Source organism: Acanthisitta chloris, unplaced genomic scaffold, assembly GCF_000695815.1.
Source record: "Acanthisitta chloris isolate BGI_N310 unplaced genomic scaffold, ASM69581v1 scaffold12133, whole genome shotgun sequence".
Classification (NCBI taxonomy): domain Eukaryota; kingdom Metazoa; phylum Chordata; class Aves; order Passeriformes; family Acanthisittidae; genus Acanthisitta; species Acanthisitta chloris.
In genome coordinates, this window is record NW_008666653.1 from 10,408 (window position 1) to 31,358 (window position 20,951).

General features: G+C 44.4%; 1 protein-coding gene across 1 annotated transcript; it reads right to left on the bottom strand.

Moving 5' to 3' along the window:
- Nucleotides 1-334: 334 nt before the first annotated feature.
- On the bottom strand, nt 335-20,373 carry LOC103799873 (activin receptor type-2B; the record flags this gene model as incomplete). The annotated part of the gene is made up of 10 exons (XM_009072226.1): nt 335-623; nt 1,699-1,829; nt 4,171-4,309; nt 6,964-7,078; nt 10,722-10,870; nt 11,767-11,910; nt 13,011-13,154; nt 14,262-14,413; nt 16,002-16,111; nt 20,166-20,373. Coding segments are annotated over 10 exons (1,487 nt in total), but the record flags the coding sequence as incomplete, so codon positions are not given.
- Between the last annotated feature and the right edge of the window lie 578 nt (nt 20,374-20,951).

Sequence of the window (20,951 nt, forward strand, 5' to 3'; positions counted from 1 at the left end):
AGGTGGTTTTCCTTTATGTCACAGATGCTCCGCTCAGAAGACAGACTGATAAAGAGAAACCCAGAAAACTGAATAAAATAAAAACAACTGAAGTGAGTTTGTTGAGGTTCTGAGGTACCTGCACCTTTTCTGCATTCATTAGTCGGCACCTGAATGCTTGCTGAAATGTCCATTTTTCTTAATACAGTAGAGCAATGTGCTGGTAAAATTGATCCAATCCAAAAAAAATATAATAATAATAATAATAACAATAATAATAAAAAGTCAAGATAAAATAGCAGCTGCATTCATGTGTTTGTTGGATTTTTGTGTTTTTGTTTTTTTGTGTGGGGTATTTTTTTTTAAAACTTTTTTCTCGGTTTTTTTTTCTGTTGGGTTTTTTTTTTTTTAAATCCACTGAGTCTGGAAAGACAAAAGTGAACCAGGACTTAGATACTAGACTCTTTGGGTGGCAAGTCCACGTTGGTGACGGATGTCACGATGGAGACGAGGCAGTCCGAGGTAGTGCCGTTTACGGATTTGCGGATCTGCGCGATGCGCTCCTCGACACAGCCTGCCGAGAGCCGAGCCTCCGCGTCGTGGTCCCAGCACTCTTCAATGGTCACACACAGCTGCGCCAAGCCCTGCAGACAAGGGAGAGAAAGCACCTTCAGCAACATTATCTCCTCTGTCTCCTCACCTTTGCAGAGGACAGGGAGGTGCATTTAACACAGCTTCAAGCTATGAAGAAAACCTAACAGTATTTTCTCCATGGGACGCCAATTACCATGAGGTAAGTGTTAAAAATTACTTTATATGTGTGTTCTCAGATTTTTTTAAGCTTCTTCTTTCTAAGGCTGTAAGGCTTGGTCACATCCAGCCCAAAAGTACTTTTTTAAATATCAAAATACATCCCGAGATTCAGCAGTTAGAGCTTTAAAAGACAACCAGTATTATGATTCCCATGATAACACCGTGAGAAGCTGGCAGCACTGTATCAGTTACTAAGAAATCATTGCTTTGTTTGCAATCACTTCTCTTGATATCTCCAAAATAACCAAATTCAACAGTGCTAAAAGAGTGTCGCTCTTGTTCGAAACGTCATTTGAAGTGGAACACTCATCTTTTCCTACAGCCTGCAGCTCTCCTTGACTTCTAGGCAATGAGTTAGTACACCCGAGTCTGGCCAAACCTGTGGCAGTTTGGTCAGAATAGAGGTATTTGGCTTGTTATCGAAGCCCTGAGAGATGTCATCATCTGCTCAGTTTCCCAATCTGTGAAAACTCAGCTCTTATATTAAGAACATGAGACTGAAATGACCTACCTCTGGGAACCCCACGCTGTGTTTTGCTTCACTGTCTGCTTGCCTTCACATCTAATTAAGTTTTCCTCAAAAAACTGCTATCTAGTTTGTGAGGAATGTGTCTCCAATGGTATGGATTGTTTCTTTTTTCTTAATGAAAGGACTTTGTTTTCCGTTCTTTCACAGTATTAAAGGACTCCTACTAAACCACCACATGCTCCACATTCAGCACTGGCTGATTAATCAGCTGATTTACTCTCTAAATACCAGGGGCAAACAGAAAGAGGAGCACAAAGGTGTTGAGTAACCCCTCATTCCTCAGCACTAACTCTCTCTGACACTGGGAATGCATAATCACATCCCTCATTCCCATCACACAAGAAAATATTTTCCACCATGAACCAGGAGGGACATACGGGATGTTTTAGCCAGTGATCCTTGAACACGGGGCGCATCTTCTTGTGAACCACCACTTCTTGCAGGTCCTCAAGGGATGGGTGCTGACCTATTTCTTCTTCGAAAGGCAGCATGTATTCATCCACGGGACCTAAGGTGCACAGAGAATGGGGTTAGTATAGAAATGACCTCTGCAGAGCCATGTTCTCCCATGCATGAGTGAGCTGCAGCTCCAGAGCAACTTCAACCCACTGCAACAAAGCCTGACGTTCACATGTCACTGCAGACAAATGTGATTTACATTCCTCCTGCACAATGGTCTTTGCTGTCCCTGCTGCTTGTCTGGCCATGCATTTTCCATCTCATCGAGTTACGAATCTGAACCCTCAGCTGAGTCTCCTGATCTCACTGCTCTCCTTGAGGAAACTTGCTGCATAGTCCATGATTTATTTTAAGAGAAAGAGCAAATCAGTCCATCCTCCTCACATTTGAGCATACCAATTCAACGCACAATAACCTAAAGAAAAGTTTCAGCATGAGCATAATTTCATTTTAGCACTGACTAGCAAGGTCAAGCATATACAACACTTAAAATTTCTTGCTTTGTGATCTGGCTTATTCATAGGTTTGAGTCAGCCCTGACACACTGGAGCCAGACACACTTGTCCCAAGTACCAGCTCCTAAGTGTAAAATGATTTCTGAATGCTTTTAGTTATACCAGTTATGGCTGTGAACTGCCCTGGGCCACTGGAATGAGACAACTGTTATGAGTATCAGTGCAGATGCTGGATGGTAGCAATAACTTCTGCTTACTGAAACATCATTTGGCTTTTGGCAACGCATAGATGCTTTCTCAGAAACTGCAGCCCAGCTTAACTGATGGGTTTTCCCAGGGTGCTCCATGGCATCACTTACAGTTTCCTGGTAGCAAAAAGTGACCTCTTTTCAGAGTAGAGATATTTCAAGAGAGTCTTTCCAGACTGAAATAAAAGAGCAGACCACTTCATCTGGTCATGAACTGTGACACCAACAACATGATGTTTAGGCACTCTAAACAATGACATCACTAAACTATCTTAATCATTATTCTTGTTGACTCAATGCCAGTCACTAAACCAAACTGACACACTCGCTCCAACAGATGGCACAATATCAGTCACTACTTTCTGTTCTCTGGCTCCAAGAGGAATCCAAGCTATGAAGTGCTGCACTGGTGATCTCCAAGCCAAATCTGCTGTTTAGACAACACTTCTGAGCTAGAAGTGCAGGTGAGGTTCAGTGTAACTCACTGTCACCCCAAAGGAAGCCTTGCCTCTGATATAACAGTGCTGTGTGTGGCACCTGAAGTATTTTGGCCAGCCTGAGAAGAATTGACAGGAGATCACAAACATGACAGGAAAAATAAAAGTGGATATTTGGGGCACCTGAACGAGAAGGGTAATTCCTACATGACTGATCTGTATTTCACCCTTACTGTGCTCCTAAACTCCCACCTCCTCCAACATTTTACCTGGCTAGACTGTACAATTTTGAAGAAGAAACCTTCTCTTACCACACACCTATGCAGACATCCTAATTACAATCAAACTCCTCAGCCCTACTGCAAAGCTAACACAAACATTTGAAGTCCAGGTGAGGTGCTGTTGTTTTATGAACTTGATATTCAGTCCATAGTGCCCATATCTATACAAGAAGAAAAAAGCTGAAGGAAGCAGCCTTGGAGTTATTACAATGACATGACTGCTTCCCTGTCCAGGGCAGAGGTCCTGCACACAGTGAGGGTGTCACCAAAGGGCAGATGTGCTAATTAGACAGAAAAGATGCCCCATTTTAGGATAAAAAAAAAACTGAGAAAGGAGACACCATAGAACTTCATTTTTTCAGATCCTTCAGAAGAAAAGCGAGATCCTCCAAAGCTGTAGATGGAACAACAAATTCAGCCCACTGCTAATCAGCAAAAATCAAAGATCAGTAACTAATGAATTATAATAGCAGGGAAATGCCCCAAAAAGATCCTTCCAGCCCCGTGCTCCTGTGATTTCACTAAAGTGCTTCACTTCTGGGCTTTCCATTCAGGCTACCACACTAGCCTGCAGAAGCAAGGTGTCACAGCCAAGCCACAGCCAAGTGTGGCTCTTCTCCAGAGCTCAAAGCCTGCCTTGGTCACAGGCAAGAATGCAGAGTGCCATGGAAAACAGCATAGAGCAGACTGTACTAAGGCTGTACTGAAGGACACCCATCCTGGAGGAATCACCTGCTCCTTCTCCATAGTAAAAAGCACTTTGAGACTTAAACACTACAAAAAGTTATTATCTACAGAGAATGACAGTTTATGTTAAAAAGCAAACAAAAACCAGGTTAGCTGATTAATAAAAATATGCCATTGATTTTTAATTATTTTTTTTTAAAACAGAGATAGATACATTCTCTGGACCACTAAGCTACACTGACACCAAGCCCTCCCCAGGGAAGAGAGGATCTTTATCCTTACCATCAACTGCTCTACATCTGGAGACTAGCTCCCACAACACCAGTCCCATTGCATACATGTCTATTCTCAGGAAGGCGTCTCGTTGGAAGTTGATTGCTCCCTCTAACACTTCAGGAGCCATATACCTCCTTGTTCCCACCTACAGAGGAAAAAACACAACTCAAGTTACATTCCAGTTGGGCCCATCAGTCTCCACTGGTTGGAGATGAGTGACAGCTGGTTTCATTAGCCTTAAGGCTACTGCTACTAAAGGTGCACCTTGCTCAAAAAACAAGCAAAGGGGACATCTTTCTTCTGACACAAATTCTCATTAAGATCACATGAAGTAAAAAGCCAAAGTTCATGGCTATGTGTGTGATATTCATTCAGTCTATGCTACAGGTCTAATTTAAACTCAGCATGGTATGGTGAGTATGGATGAAACCTTGTATTCCTGCATCCCAACTGCATGTTGCTCCAACAGCACATGCTGCATAAGAAAATGCTGGTTTTGGAGACACAGAAAACACCCTGAGGTCAAGTCAGACTTGGTTATCCAAGTCATTTAAAGTTCAATACTCTTTCACTCAAAAAGAGGAGATAAGTATATCCAAAGAAAAAGAGAAGAGAAAAATTGATACGTCCTGAAATGGCAGGAAAAGGTGTTGGTTTGACAGCCACGGGTAAAACAAGTCTCCTGAATCCAAAGAAGTAGTAAAACATGAACCCTGCAAAGTCTACCCTGCTCTGGCTTGCCATGATTTGGAAAAGTTCTCTGCTTTCAGGGGATTCAGTCCTTGTTATAGTGCCTACTTTGCTGTTTTCAGTTTAGCCCATAATGTGGGAGAGTACAGAGGACAGCAAGGAAAAATCACCTTTTAAAACATGGGGATTGAAACACCTTTAATATTTTCCTTTAAGGAAATTCTCATCTGTTCTTGCTGTTACCCTAGGCAGTGGGGACAGAGGGAAGTCAGGATGTAGAAAGGCATGCAAAAAAAAGGTGACAAAATGAAGAACGCTGGGGAAGGCTAACCCAGAGAAGTGTTCATTCCTTCTGAGATAAAGGTAAAAAAGGGACACCACACTGGAGATGGAAATTCAGAAAACCCCAGAGGCACAAGGAGGGAATGATGGCCTTGCTGTGCCCTGGCATGAGAACAGAATCAGGGGCTGCTTGCTGCAACACACAGGCAGAAAATTAAGAACCCATAAAAACGTAGTAAATTGTTTATGCAGCACACAGCCAGCTCACAAGATCTGCCATTGCCAAAGGTCAGCCAAGCAGTCAGCCTGGCTGAATTCTTAAATTTAAATTAATAATTTTAGGAGGACTAATATTTCTATTGTTACATTAGCATCAATATTTAGGAGTATTAATATTTTTGTTATGATCTAGAGAAGTGGTCTGTGTGATGGGTGGGAACTGGCTAACAGGTCACACCCAGAGCAGGGTGGCAAATAGCTCCTTCTCAAACTGGCAACCTGTCACAAGTGGGGTCCCCCAGGGATCCACATTGGGCCCAGTGATGTTTAGTATCTTCCTAAGTGATGTGGATGATGGGATCACATCTATCTTGATCAAGTTTGCTGATGATACCAAACTGAGTCGGAAAGTGGACACTTTGGAAGGGACAGCCACCTTGCAGGAAGACCTGGATAGGCTGGAAGAGTGGGCTAACAAGAATCTTAAGGACTCCCACAAGGACAAGAGTAAGGTCTTGCACCTGGAAAAACATAATCAAGGAGTGTGACACAGACTAGGATCTACCTGGCTGGGGAGCAGCTCTGTGGAAAGGGCCCTGCAGGTCATGGTGGACAATGAGCTCAATCTGAGCCAACAGTGAGCTGCTGTGGCAGAGCCAACAGGAGCAGCTCTGAGGGCCCTGCAGGTCATGGTGGACAATGAGCTCAATCTGAGCCAACAGTGAGCTGCTGTGGCAGAGCCAACAGGATGCTGGGCTGCACCAATGAGGGCATCACCAGCAGAGACAAAAGTCATTATCCTACTCTACTCAGCACTTGGCAGGCCATGTCTGGAATATTCTGTCAATTTTGATCTCCACTATGCAGAAAAAGATGAGGACAGGCTGGAGAGGCCACAGACATAATCAAAGGGCTGGGAAGGTACCATATGAAGAAAGGCTGAGAGAATTGGGTTTGCTAAGCCTTGAGAAAAGAAGCCTAGGGGAGACCTTATCACAGGGTTTCAGTATTTAAAGGGTAGCTACAAAGAAAACAGACACTCCCTCACTCCCTTTCTACAAGGAGTTACATGGAGAAGAGGAGGGGCAATGGGTTCAAGTTACTCCTCAGAGATTCCAGCCCGACATAAGTGGGAACTTTTTTGCAATGAGAACAGTCATCTGTTGGAATAATGACCCCAGGAAAGTGGTGGATCCTCCAACACTGGACACTTTTAAGATGCAGCCGGATAAGGCACTGGGCCATCTTGCTTAGACTGTGCTTTTGCCAAGAAAGGTTGGACCAGATTACCTTTGAGGTCCCTTCCAACATGGTATTCTGTGATTCTATGACTATGAATATTTATTACCGAGACAATAAAGAGTCAACAAGTTCTGTGCCCGAAGGAGGAAGCCACCTCTCCAGGGCTGGGAGGACCTCACATGCACAGTGGTCAGGTTTGAGCACTCTCCCCATGCACCCAGATGAAGCCAGCTCCCGGAATTTATGCCTGAGCACAAGTTTTTATGAAAAAATACATATCTCAAAAAGAACTAAATGCAATTTACCCCTGACTCCCACGCAGCTATAGCAAGTCCAACTTTTTAAAATGTTAAAGATAATGATTACCTGTCCATGAGTGTCCCCTGGAGGTTTTCCAGGTTCAAACCGTACAGCCAGTCCAAAATCAGCTAGCACTGCTGTCAAGTCGTTCTTCAGCAAGACATTTTTACTCTTGAAGTCCCTAGGGACAAGCCAAGAAGTAACTTTGAGAAGGGTTTATTATGGCACACACCTAAATCACATTGCAACACAATACGCTGTATGTCTATAGGCTTAACAGGTCCCAGTAAATCAGCTCCTTCCTTCCTTCCCCAGCTTTCCAGCATGGCCAGTGCTGACAAATTTGGCTGCTCCTCACTGCCCTTGTCCCTAAAACACAACTAAGCAGCCCTGAGCTTCCCAGCACAGTCAGCTGAACTCTGTACTGAATTAACCTCAAAGTCTGACCTGAAAGAGCTATTTTAGCTAGAGCAGGCAGTGCCATTCCTTGCTCCGAGCACCAGCTGTGGACCTCCACCTCTGGGCACTTCTCATTCCCAACAATGAAACCAAGACAGGCTAACAGAGTACATTACTCTTTATCCCAGTAAGGATGTTTGCTCCTGTCTACAAAACCAGATCTTTCTGGAAGTCAGCAGTTGCTGGTGGGACTCTCTCCACCCTGAGGACATGTTTCAACAAATTTTTGCCATAGTCATCTCTTAGCCTTCTGTTTTAATTGCTGGATCAATCTTCCCTGGAAAATTCAGACTGTTGGAAAGCAAGCAGGGAAGAGGGTGAGCCCACGTTCAGACATAGTCAGGATGAGACTGGGCAGCTGATGGGCAGGTGTAAGCAGTTGCAGTAGAGATGGAGGGTCTGTGCTTGAAGGTGGCTTTAAGGGGACATCTGTGTCACTCCTGTGCTGCAGTGGGATCATTTCAGGGCAGCTCAGGTAGATCTGCAGGGGCTGGAAAGGGCGGGGGGTGGAGGAGGATCACACTGAGATGCCTAACCAGTCGAATCCTGTTCCCTGGGCTTCCTGCATTTTCATCTGAAAAGGAATGTTTGGCAATCTAATTAAATTACAGACCTTAGACAGCAGATGGCAATTGTCCTGTATGCTCAGCATTATAATTTCCCTATCATCAATTCACTCGGTGACCCTGCTGATTGCAGGACACTGCAGGCCTGCACAAAATAATTAATGAGGGCAGATACGATTGTTCTGCACTAGAGAGACCTGTCAAAATTCTTTGTGAAGAGAGAAACTGCTGGACCATAGAGAAGGGCTGCTTGCTGCAACCTCAGATGCCAGAGCATCAGCTCAAAGCACCAGGAGCAAAAATCATCCTGTGCCACCCAGCCCCTGATTCTGAGAAGGATCAGAAGAGAGGATTTATCCTTTCTAAGCTAAACACAGCGTGATGGGCGTTTCTGGCTCGAGGATTAAGATGGGGGAAGTGTGTGTGAAGTTGGAGAGCATCATACAGCCAGCAAACCCCAGCAGAAACCAGCCTCCATCACCTCAAGGGTACACATGGTGTTTCTAGGGACACAGCACAGCTTTGCAGGGCCTCCAAAACATTGGTACCCCTTCATTACACAGAAAACCAGCATTTACCTAATACCTGTCATCTCAGAGACTGCCTGCTTCCAGGCTATAGCAGTTTGCCCACAGGCTTAGAAAACAGCCATCATCTAGTGACATGGATAAACTCCTTTGCTCGCTCAGCATTAGGGGATTATGCCCTCAGGATGGTACAGATTGTGCATGAGATTTTTGCAAAACAGTGGCTCAACAGGACCACGCAGAAATTATCAGACACTCTGCCTGAATGATACAGTTTGACATGAAGTGAGAGGTAAATCACTATTATTGTACAGGCATGTGCTGCTGTTGCTCACCTGCACTGCCCTTTTGGCATGCAACAGTTAACTCCTACATCTTGATACCTGATGCAGGGATTTCCCTTTTCATTTCTTTTTTTTCCCCCTATTTCCATACAGTCCCTCATTTTCCCATGTTTTCCTCCCTTCCTTTCCTTCAGCAAACCACCTTGAACTGGCAAGTGTGAGCTGCAATGCAAATGTATCCAGACCAGAGAGAAGGACCTGATCCAAGCCATGTCAAGTAGAATTGCCACTAGCATCATATGCACTAGACCATCCTAAAATGGTCACTGATAAAGGAAAAATGGCCTGTAAAGAAGAAAATATCTTTTTTTTCCATGCAACATTTCAAACTAGGGAATAGAGAACGAATGGACTATGAATAACGTCTGCATTAACTCGATTTAGACACTGGAGATTTTATTTTCAGCTTCCACGTGGGGGCACTTTCGCACCAACAAGCGTCTCCATAACCTTAATCCTCCTTCTAGCACCGGGGGCTAGTGAGGAGTTGGCTGAACTCCTGCCCAGCAGTGACTGGGGAGTTCCACCTGGCAATCCCAGCATCTTAGTGTGCACTGTGGGAAGCCACTCAAAAACACTCCACTCACGCCCCTCCCCAGATTTAAAATGCATTTAATGTTTTCTCTTAAAAATAAAATTAAAAGGAGTGGGGTAATCCAAGGGAAATCCCCTGTGTACTGAAATCCCTCTTCCGTAGGTATGTGCTAAATTCACACAAATGCTGCATTCTCCAGCTTTTATCATTTGCTAAATGGACAGGGACACTAATGAGCATGATCTGTTGCTTTAAAGCCTTTCTATAGCCTTCCTCTGTTCCCCACCCTCAGGAATTTTCATCTATAAACCACTGCCTTTATTCCACAGGGACAAATGTCAGGGACACAGGGGTCAGCTCCAGGAGCAGCACAAAGGCAGCTGCAGGCTCTTTCAACAGACCCCAGCTCTCCGAAACCTTCAGGTCTGGGGAGGTGGGACATTTGGGGGCAGGGACACCCTTGGAAAAACAGGGATTATCTTGCTGTACATGAAGCCAACCCTGCTAGATCGGGTACAAATTGCTGCAGCTGGACATGGGGTTTAAGTCCCTCCTAGATGAAATGCAGTGGGTGGTGGGGGAGTATGGCTGCGGATTACAGCCCACAGCCTGCACAAATCCCTTCTGGAAATCTCCCCCATCCTGCTGTGCCACTAGCAAACCACTCAGTAGAGATGCTTTAGTCCAGGGCAAGCAATGTGGGACTTATGAGAAGGGCTAAAGCAATGAGGATGGTTTAACCCACTGCTTTCTGGATTCCCACTGTCCCCATGGTGCTGCCACCTGGGTGGGTTTCTGAAGCATGTGCCAAGAGGTCTCAGAGGCACAGTGGTGCCTGCTGTGATGTCTCTCATAAGCCCCCTAAGACAATTCGGGCCCTATAAAACTACAATGAAAAATAAATAGCAGCCATTTTCTGCATTTCCAGTTTCTCCATTTCTTACCTAATGATCAAAAGCTCTGTGGGAAAACATACAGTGTCAGTCTAAAACAGGGATAAATAGGGTTCAAATCCTGGTACGGCCACAGAAATACACAGATTATAATGTGATGGTATTACCAAGCACACTCCTTTCACAGAGCAGTTCTGCAGCCACCAGTATTCCCTTCCCACTACATGACAAAAGAACATTTGATGGAAGAGGGAAGCACATATACCCTTCAGACATTTGCCATCAACCACTACCAAACATACTATTTCATGGACAAGACACTTACTTGCCCTTCATCATTTTACATGTGGTTGAAAAAAATTCTTAGCATGGGATTTGTTAGGTTAATAGGTATTTGCTTCCTAAAAGCACAACGTCCTCCTCTATTCAACAGCATAATTTTAAAGACATTGCAACATTTGCATGCAGCATCTGAATGGTGTCAATGAAAGAGGCTGTACCTGTGTGCTATAGCAGGTTTGTGACCTTCACCTTTGCACCAAGGGACATCTTCATGAAGGTAGGACAAGCCACGAGCCATTGTTTCTGCAACATGGCAGAGCTCATTCCAGCTGATAATATTGCCCTTCAGGTAATCCGTCAGAGACCCCTGCAGAACAGGACATTGTCAGTTCTTAATTGCAGACCCTGCTATGTGACACATGTACCAACTCATCAGTGTAGACACTCATTTAGAGAGCACTTGAGAAATCTGAATCTTGATTTAACAGGGAGAAAAACTCACTAGTGAAAGAAGAAGAATCACTAGTGAAAAAAAAAGAAGAAATAAAAATCAGAGGAATTAATGAGTTTTCAGCCCTTGATAGCACAGAAAATATCCTGATGTCTACTAATCTGCCAGGAAAAGGGAGGGTGGTAAGGAAGGGACAAAAGCATCTTAAACCAGACCAATTCATCTAAGCTAAGAAAGGGGAAAGCCTTCCTTGCAAGACAATGATGCATGGTGTCAGCTGGTTGTGGCAATGATTGACTCAGTAGACCTTGGATTTAACAGAGGGATAACACTGCTGGCTCAACCCCGGATTTGCACGTTTGTTTTATTTTAAGCAGTAGTCGTATTTCATAACTAAAGCAATTTATAACATGAGAGATGTGCCCCAAGCACTCAAAAGCAAACATGGAGCCCATCTGCAAGGGGCAAGTTGGGTCTGCAAAAGTGTGTGACACCTGGCTCTCACGTGCTCATCTGTGCATGGTAAGAGATGGCAACCACCACATATGGGAGCTGTGGCCTTTTGTGCCTCTCTCTCTCCATGTCCCACCTTTATTAACCCTATGTTTCTGTAGGAAAGCCTTGAAAGGTAAAGGAAGGGCCTGTGAAGGAGGGGAGCAGGAGCACTTTGCTACCACCAAGTCATGGCCCTCTAGGAACAGAGTGGATAGCTTACAGGGGAGCTCCTGAGTGAATATTAGGCACCAAATCCTGCTGTTTCACAACCAGCTGCTTCTCTGCCTTCCCAAAATATATGTGCAATGATACATTACCTTGTCGTGGAAAGCTGTGATCAGCCAGAGCTCTGTCTCCAGGTTTGTCCCTCTTTTCTCTGCTGCAATAAATTGCAAAAGGTTTTCATGCTTCATGCCAGGAGTGTTGAAAATCTCCCTCTCACTCTGCCAAGACTGTTTATCCTAAAGCAGGGAGAAATACACCATCAAAGATCACATTTCCCTTTAAAGCAAACAGCTCCTTCAGTTCAGTCAGAGTTGCTCACAGTCCTCTTAATACCATCCTCCCGTGTTCGGATCTGATGCATCCCTTCAAAATGGGGCTGTTTCCCTAAAGGGTAGATGCTGGAGAAAGACTGGAAGTTGCTGTTCTCAGCCTCCCCTCTCCAAAATTATCCAAAGCTATTCCTAAAGCACGTGTGGGGAGGGAGGAGGAATCATCCTCACTGAGAAATAAGATTTGTCAAGATTTCTTAAGGATGCTCATAAGAAAGAATAAAGCCTGTGCATACAGCACCCGGATCTCTCTTGTAGCTGTAATTGTTACAATTGCAAAATCTAATCTAGGCTCTATTGAATATTTACTAGCAGGTCACAGCTGGCTTGGACAGAAGATGTACAAATCTCTTTTAGCAATGCTATGACAACAAATACAGAGTGAAAAAGTAGCGAAGAAGGAGATGGTGGTGGAGCACAAAGATGTTTTAGTCATTCTTCTTCCATTTGACTTTTGATTGCTTTACTCTTTTCATCTGCAATTCCTAGAGAGTCAAGTCAGGAGTGTTCAAAGGTTTCCTAGAGTGGAAGACGTGATCTGACAGAAATGCTGCAATGCAATTAGCTTTCACAGTGCTGGGGATCTGCCTTTGGAAGCTATAAAATGTTTGCTAGGTTTGGGTCTGGATTTACAATCTACCCAGGCAGGACACACAAAGCCAGGGCTCTGGCCCTTTGTGTGCACTCTGGGCACTGCAGCTGCACACTGCCTTGCTGGACTTGAACAACACAGACATTTGCAGCAAAGTTAAAATACCCTGCAGACTTCAGAATGTGCTTGTTTTTGCCCTTCTTGCAACAAGTACTACTACAGGAAGCATTTGGTAATGAGATAACACAGGGAGAAGTGTAGCAAGGAAGGGTGCTTGAACTTTTTCCCTCAGCAGAAGAGCCCAAATGCATCTTTGTTACGGTCTTAAAAACCATAATCTCCATAGGCACTTAGAGCATCTCAGCACTGGTGAGGAAGCCTGGCAAGTGAGAGCCTAATGCACTGCCCTTCTCACCTGAATAGGGAAGATTTTCACTGCTACGTAGTCGTTCATCAGCTGAGCCTTCCACACGCAGCCGAAGCGTCCCCTTGCCTTGATCTCTAAAAGCTGCAGAGGCTTTAGGCCAACCAGGGGAGAAGGGGGTGGTGGGCCAGGGTCCTGCACGAGAGAAAAACACTGTCACCAGCTGAAGCTGGACTGTAACACAAAGGCAGGGGAGGAATGGGGAGATTGCATATGGGGAAAGAGGCATGAAGAAGTGTCATTTTATTTTAATCAAATTATTTAGATGTACTATTTGTGGCAAGAACAGCCCAAAATTCCCTATCTTGCTCTGTAGGGTATTTGTATAGAACACATATAACAATCTACACCTCCAAGTGTCACTTTGTGTGCTGAACTACTGCCTGCCATGCTCTGGCAAAACCTGAATTCTTCTCTGTTTTCAATGCAAGAGCTATTTTGGGCTGTAAAACACCAATGACATCAAGGCTACCTCCTGCTAAAAGTAAGAACCTTTTGATCTTTGTGACCCAACAGCCAACTACACCTTAAACTCCTACTGCTTTGCACTTCATTAGACATGTTCCACATAACCCCAGCAATGGGCAGTAAACAGGTCTGTCAGCATCATAAAGATCCTATCTGTTTAAACTCTGCATTTGTCCAGGAGAACAACGTAACCCCACAGGATGTGGGGGGTTGGAGCTCTGTCCTACCTGCTTTCAGATGGGAAAGGTTCACAGTATGGGCTGTAATGGGCAGAGGAGGGAGAGAGAGACAGCTGCTTGAGCCTTCAGAAGAAACCAGAAGGTTCAGGGCACAGCAAAGCCAGCAAGGACCAGTTCCTGATGGCTTTGGGCCATGAAGATGACCTCCTGCATTCATTCTCTGAGGGCTTAAAGATTGAGCTTCATCAAGGACAGTACCTGTCCTTATCCCATAAAGCTGGTAGGAACTTTATCATCTCTGCTTCTCTACAAAGCTGGCTCAAAATCATGCAATGGGTTTGTGAGTTTGAGAAGGGTTGCCACCACGTAGGGCTGTGTAGCTCCATCTCTTAGGAATCTCAGACATAGTGATAACCCCATCTAAACCCAGTCTCACAGGGGATGCTAACATCACCATAGAGGCCAACTGTACCACCAACTTCAAAAAAAGAGAAAAGTTAGGCCACCTGAAAAGAGTGAAGCAAAGGTGGATGTGAATATACACTGAGCAGCCTCCATGCCTTCTGTAAGGCCCAAATAAAGGAGACTCCCTTACCTCATTGATGTCCACATGCCCATAGGGAGGCTTCCGATGCCGGTACATCCAGAAGGCCAAGAGGATGGCCATGGAGAGGACTGCAATGGGGAGCAGAGAGTACACCAGGATGTTGAGCAGGGAGGGCGTTGGCGGCGGCGGCTCGTATATGACTGTGAGAGAAGAGCAGGGTAAACAAGGGAAAGGACCCTTCAGGCACACAACAGCACTGCCAGCCACGTGTCCAGATGCAACCAAACCCCATCCATCCCTCTACTCCAAAGCTAACAATCCTTACTGGCATGTCCCATACACCCAACAGTATCCATAAGGCTCTATGGTTTTCTCTTCTCCATATAGCTGTTAGTCATGGAGTTACAGTGGCCCAAACCATACTTTGCAAGCCAAGCCTCGATCTGACCTTTATTTAAGGTAGGTATTTCTTGCTGGGATACAAAAAAGCAGAACATTTCCTCCTCTTAACCCTTCCAAATGTATTAAGAGAGCATGAAATCCCTTGCAGCATTGCTTTGCCTTTTACAATGATTGACAAGTTGTCAGTTTTTAGTAAAATGCTGCCGGAGCCACAATCAAATGCACTATTCCCACAGTAGTTCTTGTTCCAAATTACATCAGTGCAGTTGAGACACAAACAATGGGAATACTAAATGGAGCCATGTTGCTATGTTGGAGACAGGGAAGGAAAAAATAGCAAGACTTGCCAAATTAAACAAAAAACTGTGAGAGAAAGAATATCTGCTACTAGGTTGCTACGGGTACATTAATAACAGGAGATAATAAAACCCATGTAAACAATTAAAAACCTAACAGGAAAGCCCAGGAAAATCTGATAAAGTCTATTGGAACATCTCGGTAAATGCAGGTAGTTCATAGCTGAAGAAACCATCCTAAGGAAAAGATTCACCCACTTTAATAGTTTTTATTGAATGATACTTTAGAAAGTATACAGCTAAAAGAATCATCATTTTTCTATTAGCCTCTGAAGAAGGTCCAGCTACTACTTTTCTTCCTTGATGTATATCCACAGATCCTGAAAACTGACACAAACACACCCCCATTCCCTTTCAATCCTCAGACCAGCAAAATAGAATGAAATGCAAAAATCCCAGATGCACAAGGTATCTGGAGACCTGCAACCTATGAAAATTAATGTAGAAGGTGTCAAATACCTTTTAAGCGTTTGAGGCTTGATCCATGCTATATAAACCACTCTGCCCTTTTCCCCTTGTGAGGGATTTTGTTTTGTAATATCCCACTGTGAACTGTTCACCATAATGCAAATCCAAGCCTTACTGATGGCATCCAGAGTGTTGGTACAACACACTTTACCCACAGAGTGAAACAACCTTAAAGAACTACCCTTAACGAGCTGCAGCAGAAGGATTTCTGGACTTTGTAACCAAGACATCCAACAGCCAACAGCTCAAAGTCATCATGAAGCTGAGTCAGGGGAGGTTTTGGTTAAGTATTAGGAAAAGGTTCTTCATCCAGAGGGTGGTTGGGCACTAGAACAGCTCCCCAGGGTCACGGCCCCAAACCTGACAGAGCTCAAGCAGCATTTGGGCAACACTCTCAGGCACATGGTAGGATTTCTGGGGGTGTCCTGTGCAGAGCCAGCAACTGGACTGGATGATTCTTGCAGGCTCCTTCCAGCTCAGGACATTCTATGATTCTATGAAAGTCATCAGAAACTGCATCTAGAGGAAAAGACCCCAACTCCACGCCCTCCCAGTCACTCACCTTCTGGACCGGTGACTTCAGGCAAATGGGTAAATTTCTCATTGCAATAGTTGCCCTCGCAGCAGCAGAAAAACACTTGAGGGTTTTCTTCTGTGGCTACACACTCCTGCCTGCACAGGGAGGGACACACATGGTAATGACAGGAAGAGAAAAACAATGTCAGCTGACTCTTGCCCCCTGTGTTTGGGAGCCGACCCACCCCAAACTGTCTTCTCCACACACCTTCTCCTGCAGCTGAGCTGCACAGATCAGCAGTCTCCACTTACAGAAAACAACTTGGCACTCAAATACCCCAGTGGATAGCAAAGACCCTTGAAAAGACAGTAAAGGAAACAAATGCTTCCATATGTACTGCGGGCATTAGATGGTGAGTAATAAATAACAGCCGCTGCCTCTAACGGAATGAGAAGGAGAAAAACGACGGAGGGATGCCTTGGTCCCTGAACAGTGACTCTCCCACAGCCCATATGTATGCTGTCAGGGGAGAGAAGTATTTGATCATGCAATTAAAGACTGTGCCATAAAGCACATATGATGAGGGCTGAGCTAAGACTGCTCTCAGAGCCTTGAGCATCACTTACTCTACGTACTCAAAGGGCACCAGACACCAGCAGCGACAGTCCTGCTGTAGGCAGGAGGAAGGCTGCAGGTTCAAGGGCATGTAGTGATGGGACAAGGGAGAATGTCTTTAAACTGACAGAGGGCAGGTTTAGACTAGACACCAGGAAAAAATTCTTTCCTATGTGGGTGGTGAGGCACTGGCACCAGTTGCTCAGAGAAGCTGTGCATGCCCCATCCCTGAGGTGCTCAAGGCCAGACTGGATGGGGCTTTAAGCAATCTGGTCTAGTGGAAAGGTGTCCCTGCCCATGGCAGGGGGATTACAACTAGATGATCTTTAAGGTGCCTTCCAACCCAAACCATTCTAGGACTCTATGATTTATTTTGTTTTGGTTTTTAAACTATAATTTTCCAAGTGACATCTCCTCCTTTAAAAAAGCTTATTCCTGCCCAAAAGCCTTTAAGAGAAACAGGTTCCAGCTCCCATTTTCTGCCATTATCTGTTAACCAGGTATCACTACAGCTTTCTCAGCACTGAGATTTCCTTCCACACTGTGCACAGCATTAGGAGACTTCCACGGATCAGACCAAGTCCACTTCTACACATCCTCCCTCTCCCACAGATCAGTGTCAACAGAGATGTGCAGTGATTTTTTTCAGTGCTCTAGAAGTCATTTCTTTCTCTTTCTTAAATGCTGCTTCCCTTCCCAGACACCTTTTGCCATGTTACCCTCTGCTTTTAAGTTATTATGCTTGCAGGACTGTTCTCCACAGAGAACTGTATCAAACTATTTCCTGAAGCCCAGCTAAATTATATGCATAACTTCCTTCCCTCAACCACTTGGAGGAAGTAGCAAAACAATCATATGTGTTTGACATTATTACTTATTTCTGAACCTATGCCAAACCTCCCTTTCTGTGGTATCACTGACATACTGCCACCAGAAGAATGGAAAGGGCTCTCTTCAATCCTAACACTGGTTAGCTTTCAGTGCTTTATTTCTCTAGGGGGGAAAAACTGGCTATCGCCAAACTGTCTCCTGCAAGGTCTCAGCTGGGAAGCACTTGGTTTGTTTTTCAAGCTTTTATTTTTTTAAAACTTCAAAGCAAAAAAGCAGCCATTTGACTTATTCAAATGAACAAAGATGTTGAAACAAGTTAAACAATGTTTCCAGATGCTTTTTTGTGAAATCAGATAACAAGCCCTTTGGATTTAACAGCATCAGTGTTGGAGTCTTCAATAGAAAACACATCCTTTGCTAAATCTGTTGGTTAAGAAATCAAGCTAATGAGTGAAAACAGCCTGCTCCACATCTGCAATTCATTATCCCTGTCTTTGAGTTGGTGTGTGCTCAGGGAAGTCATCCAGGTAGGTATGACATGTTATACTTAGCAAATATTACAAATGAGACAGTGGGAGAGAATGACACATTTTTCTATGGCAGTGAGAGCACGTTTTGGAGCTGTTCATGTGCTCTTCAAGGGAACGTGAACATGACCTCTCCAGTGGGGCTGTGTAAATAAACCAGAGCACACAAGTCCATATTTAAACACTACCTTTTTCCTATAACCTTAAATGTACATGTGCCACGTTCTTGTTTCCTTAAGATAAAGAACAGAGTTAAGAGCTGTCACCCTCAACGTCCCAACCCTTGCACTCCTAAATTTTTCCACCTTCCAGTGACAAGGAGGCAGCACTCGGCACGTACCAGCACGTGCTGCTTGTGCTCCAAGAGCAGCTGTGGCCAGCAGAACAGGACTATGCCCTCCATCCAAGGAGACAGAGGTACAGGTGCACCTCCCAAGGCTGCTCCCAAGAGCTCAGTATCCAAAGGTGCCAAAGACAGACAAAAAGGGTGTCAGCACAGCACTGCTGGTTAAAAAAAATCATCTTTTTAACCATTTTTGCCTTATTGGGATGCAACACAGTTGAAAAAAATCATCCTTTTAGCTATTTTTGTCAACTTGGGATGCAACACTACCTGCATGCAAGTCTGCCAAGGGCACTCAAGAGAAGAGAAAGCATGAAAAGGACTGCATTTAAAGAGCCTTTATTCCTTTATTTAATTAAAACCAACCTTTATTTCAAATGTTGCTTTCCACACTTGCACTGTTTGTTAATTCTCAGATGATCTTCTAGCTTTGCCCTAGAACTTGTAGCTTTGAAGAATCAGGCTACGGGATACTGGATGCTCAATTCCAGGACTGCAAAAAGGCTGATGAGGAGCCCTGGAAACTTTTTACTATTGTAACAGAGCAACACATTATGACAAAGTTTAAGAACCACTACATCCCTGCAGAGACACTCAGTGACAATACAAGTGTCACTGGATATGAGAGCAGGCACTGAAAGGAGAAATCTGTTTACAGTAAACACTTCTGCTTGGAAGTAGAAAACTAGAGTGACCTTCTGTTCTCAGAAGGATCGGCATTAAGATGACTAATGGGCCAAGGAGGATTGATTTATCGGGAAAGAATAAAAATTTAACTATATATAGAGCTTGGCTACTCAATTGGCAAGGGAATAGGTGTGGTGGGAAAGTAACCCTGGAGCTAATAATAGAATAAAGATGAGGAACACTCACAGTCACGATAAGCTAAGACAACAGGCACAAAAGCAGGGAAAGTGTACAGCACTGAAGGAAGAAAACCTCCCAGTCATTGGACAAAGCTAGTCCCAGCTTAACTCCACAGCTTAGAACCTGATGCCCTAAAACTTTTGGAATGAGAAGCTACAAAGTTGCACATCTGGGAATTGCACAAAGGTGAGATCAACCTACATTTGTGTTATGTCAAGGGAAATCCTTGAGTTTTACATTGCTAATCCTTATTGAAAGGGTTGAGCTTGGCTTGGTTGGTTGGTCACTGGGGTTTTTTTAACAGAAACACTGGGCCTAGAGCTACTGAACATTGTCCTTTTCAACTGTGAAACTTCAGAGGGCTCTTTTCTTTAGCTGTAGTTCTTTTCCTCTCTGTAGAATTGCATCAAGGGAAATGAGAAAAGACTAGTCTATTTTCCCAGCTATTTAACGAGGCTGGAGCCTTCCTACTACAAAACTTCACTCCTTTTCAGCTCGCTACAGGCAGCAACACACAATCTTATGCATTGCTTTTGCTGCCCCACTCTTTCTCCTGGCCTGTCTCCTCACTCAGCCAAAGAACCGTGAAACTTTTTGCAACATCACAAATGCCAGAATATCTCAACCCCTAACTACTCCCAGATATCTGTGCTTTTCTAGACAGCTTCAAATGATTCCAAGTTTTCCTATGTATCGCCAGATTCTCTTGGAAGAACATACTGCTCTTCATTTGATGGTACAGGACAGGTTTTTCAATGCATGCCAGAATTATCAAAGTTTTGCTAAGGAAAAAACCGACAAAATACAACACAACCCCCCCAAAAGTGCCTTTTGCAGCTTCTGTTTAGAAAGTCAAATCACATAAGTGACAATTCTGAGAGGTGCATTAGCAACAGAAGTAATTACAGGGGATGAATGGGCCAGTCGACTTGGACTTGATTTCTTTTCCTCATTGCAAAAATCAGGAGCTTTTACACTCAGAAGATCAATTGAACCCATGTTCAGATAAACCAGTTAGGTTATTACCTGTCATAGCAGTTGAAGTCATCCAACCAGCAGCCTTTCTTCACCAGCTCAATGGAGCCTGAGTTGTTTCTCCAGGAGGCATAGCAGTGGAGTCGCTTGTCCTTCTCCCCTTCGCAGCGCTCCACACCACTCTGGTTAGTCTTCTCCAACTCCCAGTTGGCATTGTAGTAAATGCATTCCCTTGTCTCGGCCTCCCCATGGCCTGGTCCTGAAGGAAAAATCAAACCCCAAGAACATTCAAGTAAAATCATAAACAGATCCTGGGAAACATATCTCCACATGGCTGTGCTTTAGGTGACTCATACATTTGATTCCCTGGGAGCTAAGCAGCTCATCAGTGTGAGCTTCAGCACAGGATGGAGATTGTTCTTATTCTCTGGTGGGGAACGGAGAGGTCAGGTTTGCCTAAACTCACAAAAGGAGCTCAGCCCAGCTGAGACCTCTCCAGACCTCCTCTGGCCAGTGCTTCAACCACAGGACCCTAAAAAGGGGATAGACAAGGCAACCCATACCCAATATTCTCTAACCACAGAAACCCTGTTTAGGAAAGACAACCTCCCAGGGTGCTACTTGATGCTTGCTAGGATGTCACACGATGGAGTTACTCTCCCTCTCCGCCAGTATTTTGAAAAACACGAGTTAAAAATACATAGTTTCTTAGATGGGTAGGATGTAACTAAGAACAGATAATAGTCATCCTGCAGAGGAGGGCCAGACCAGTGCACATTCCTCACTTAGATGGCTTATTTGGGTGAGTCTCCATATGATAAATGCTGTATTTTTAGC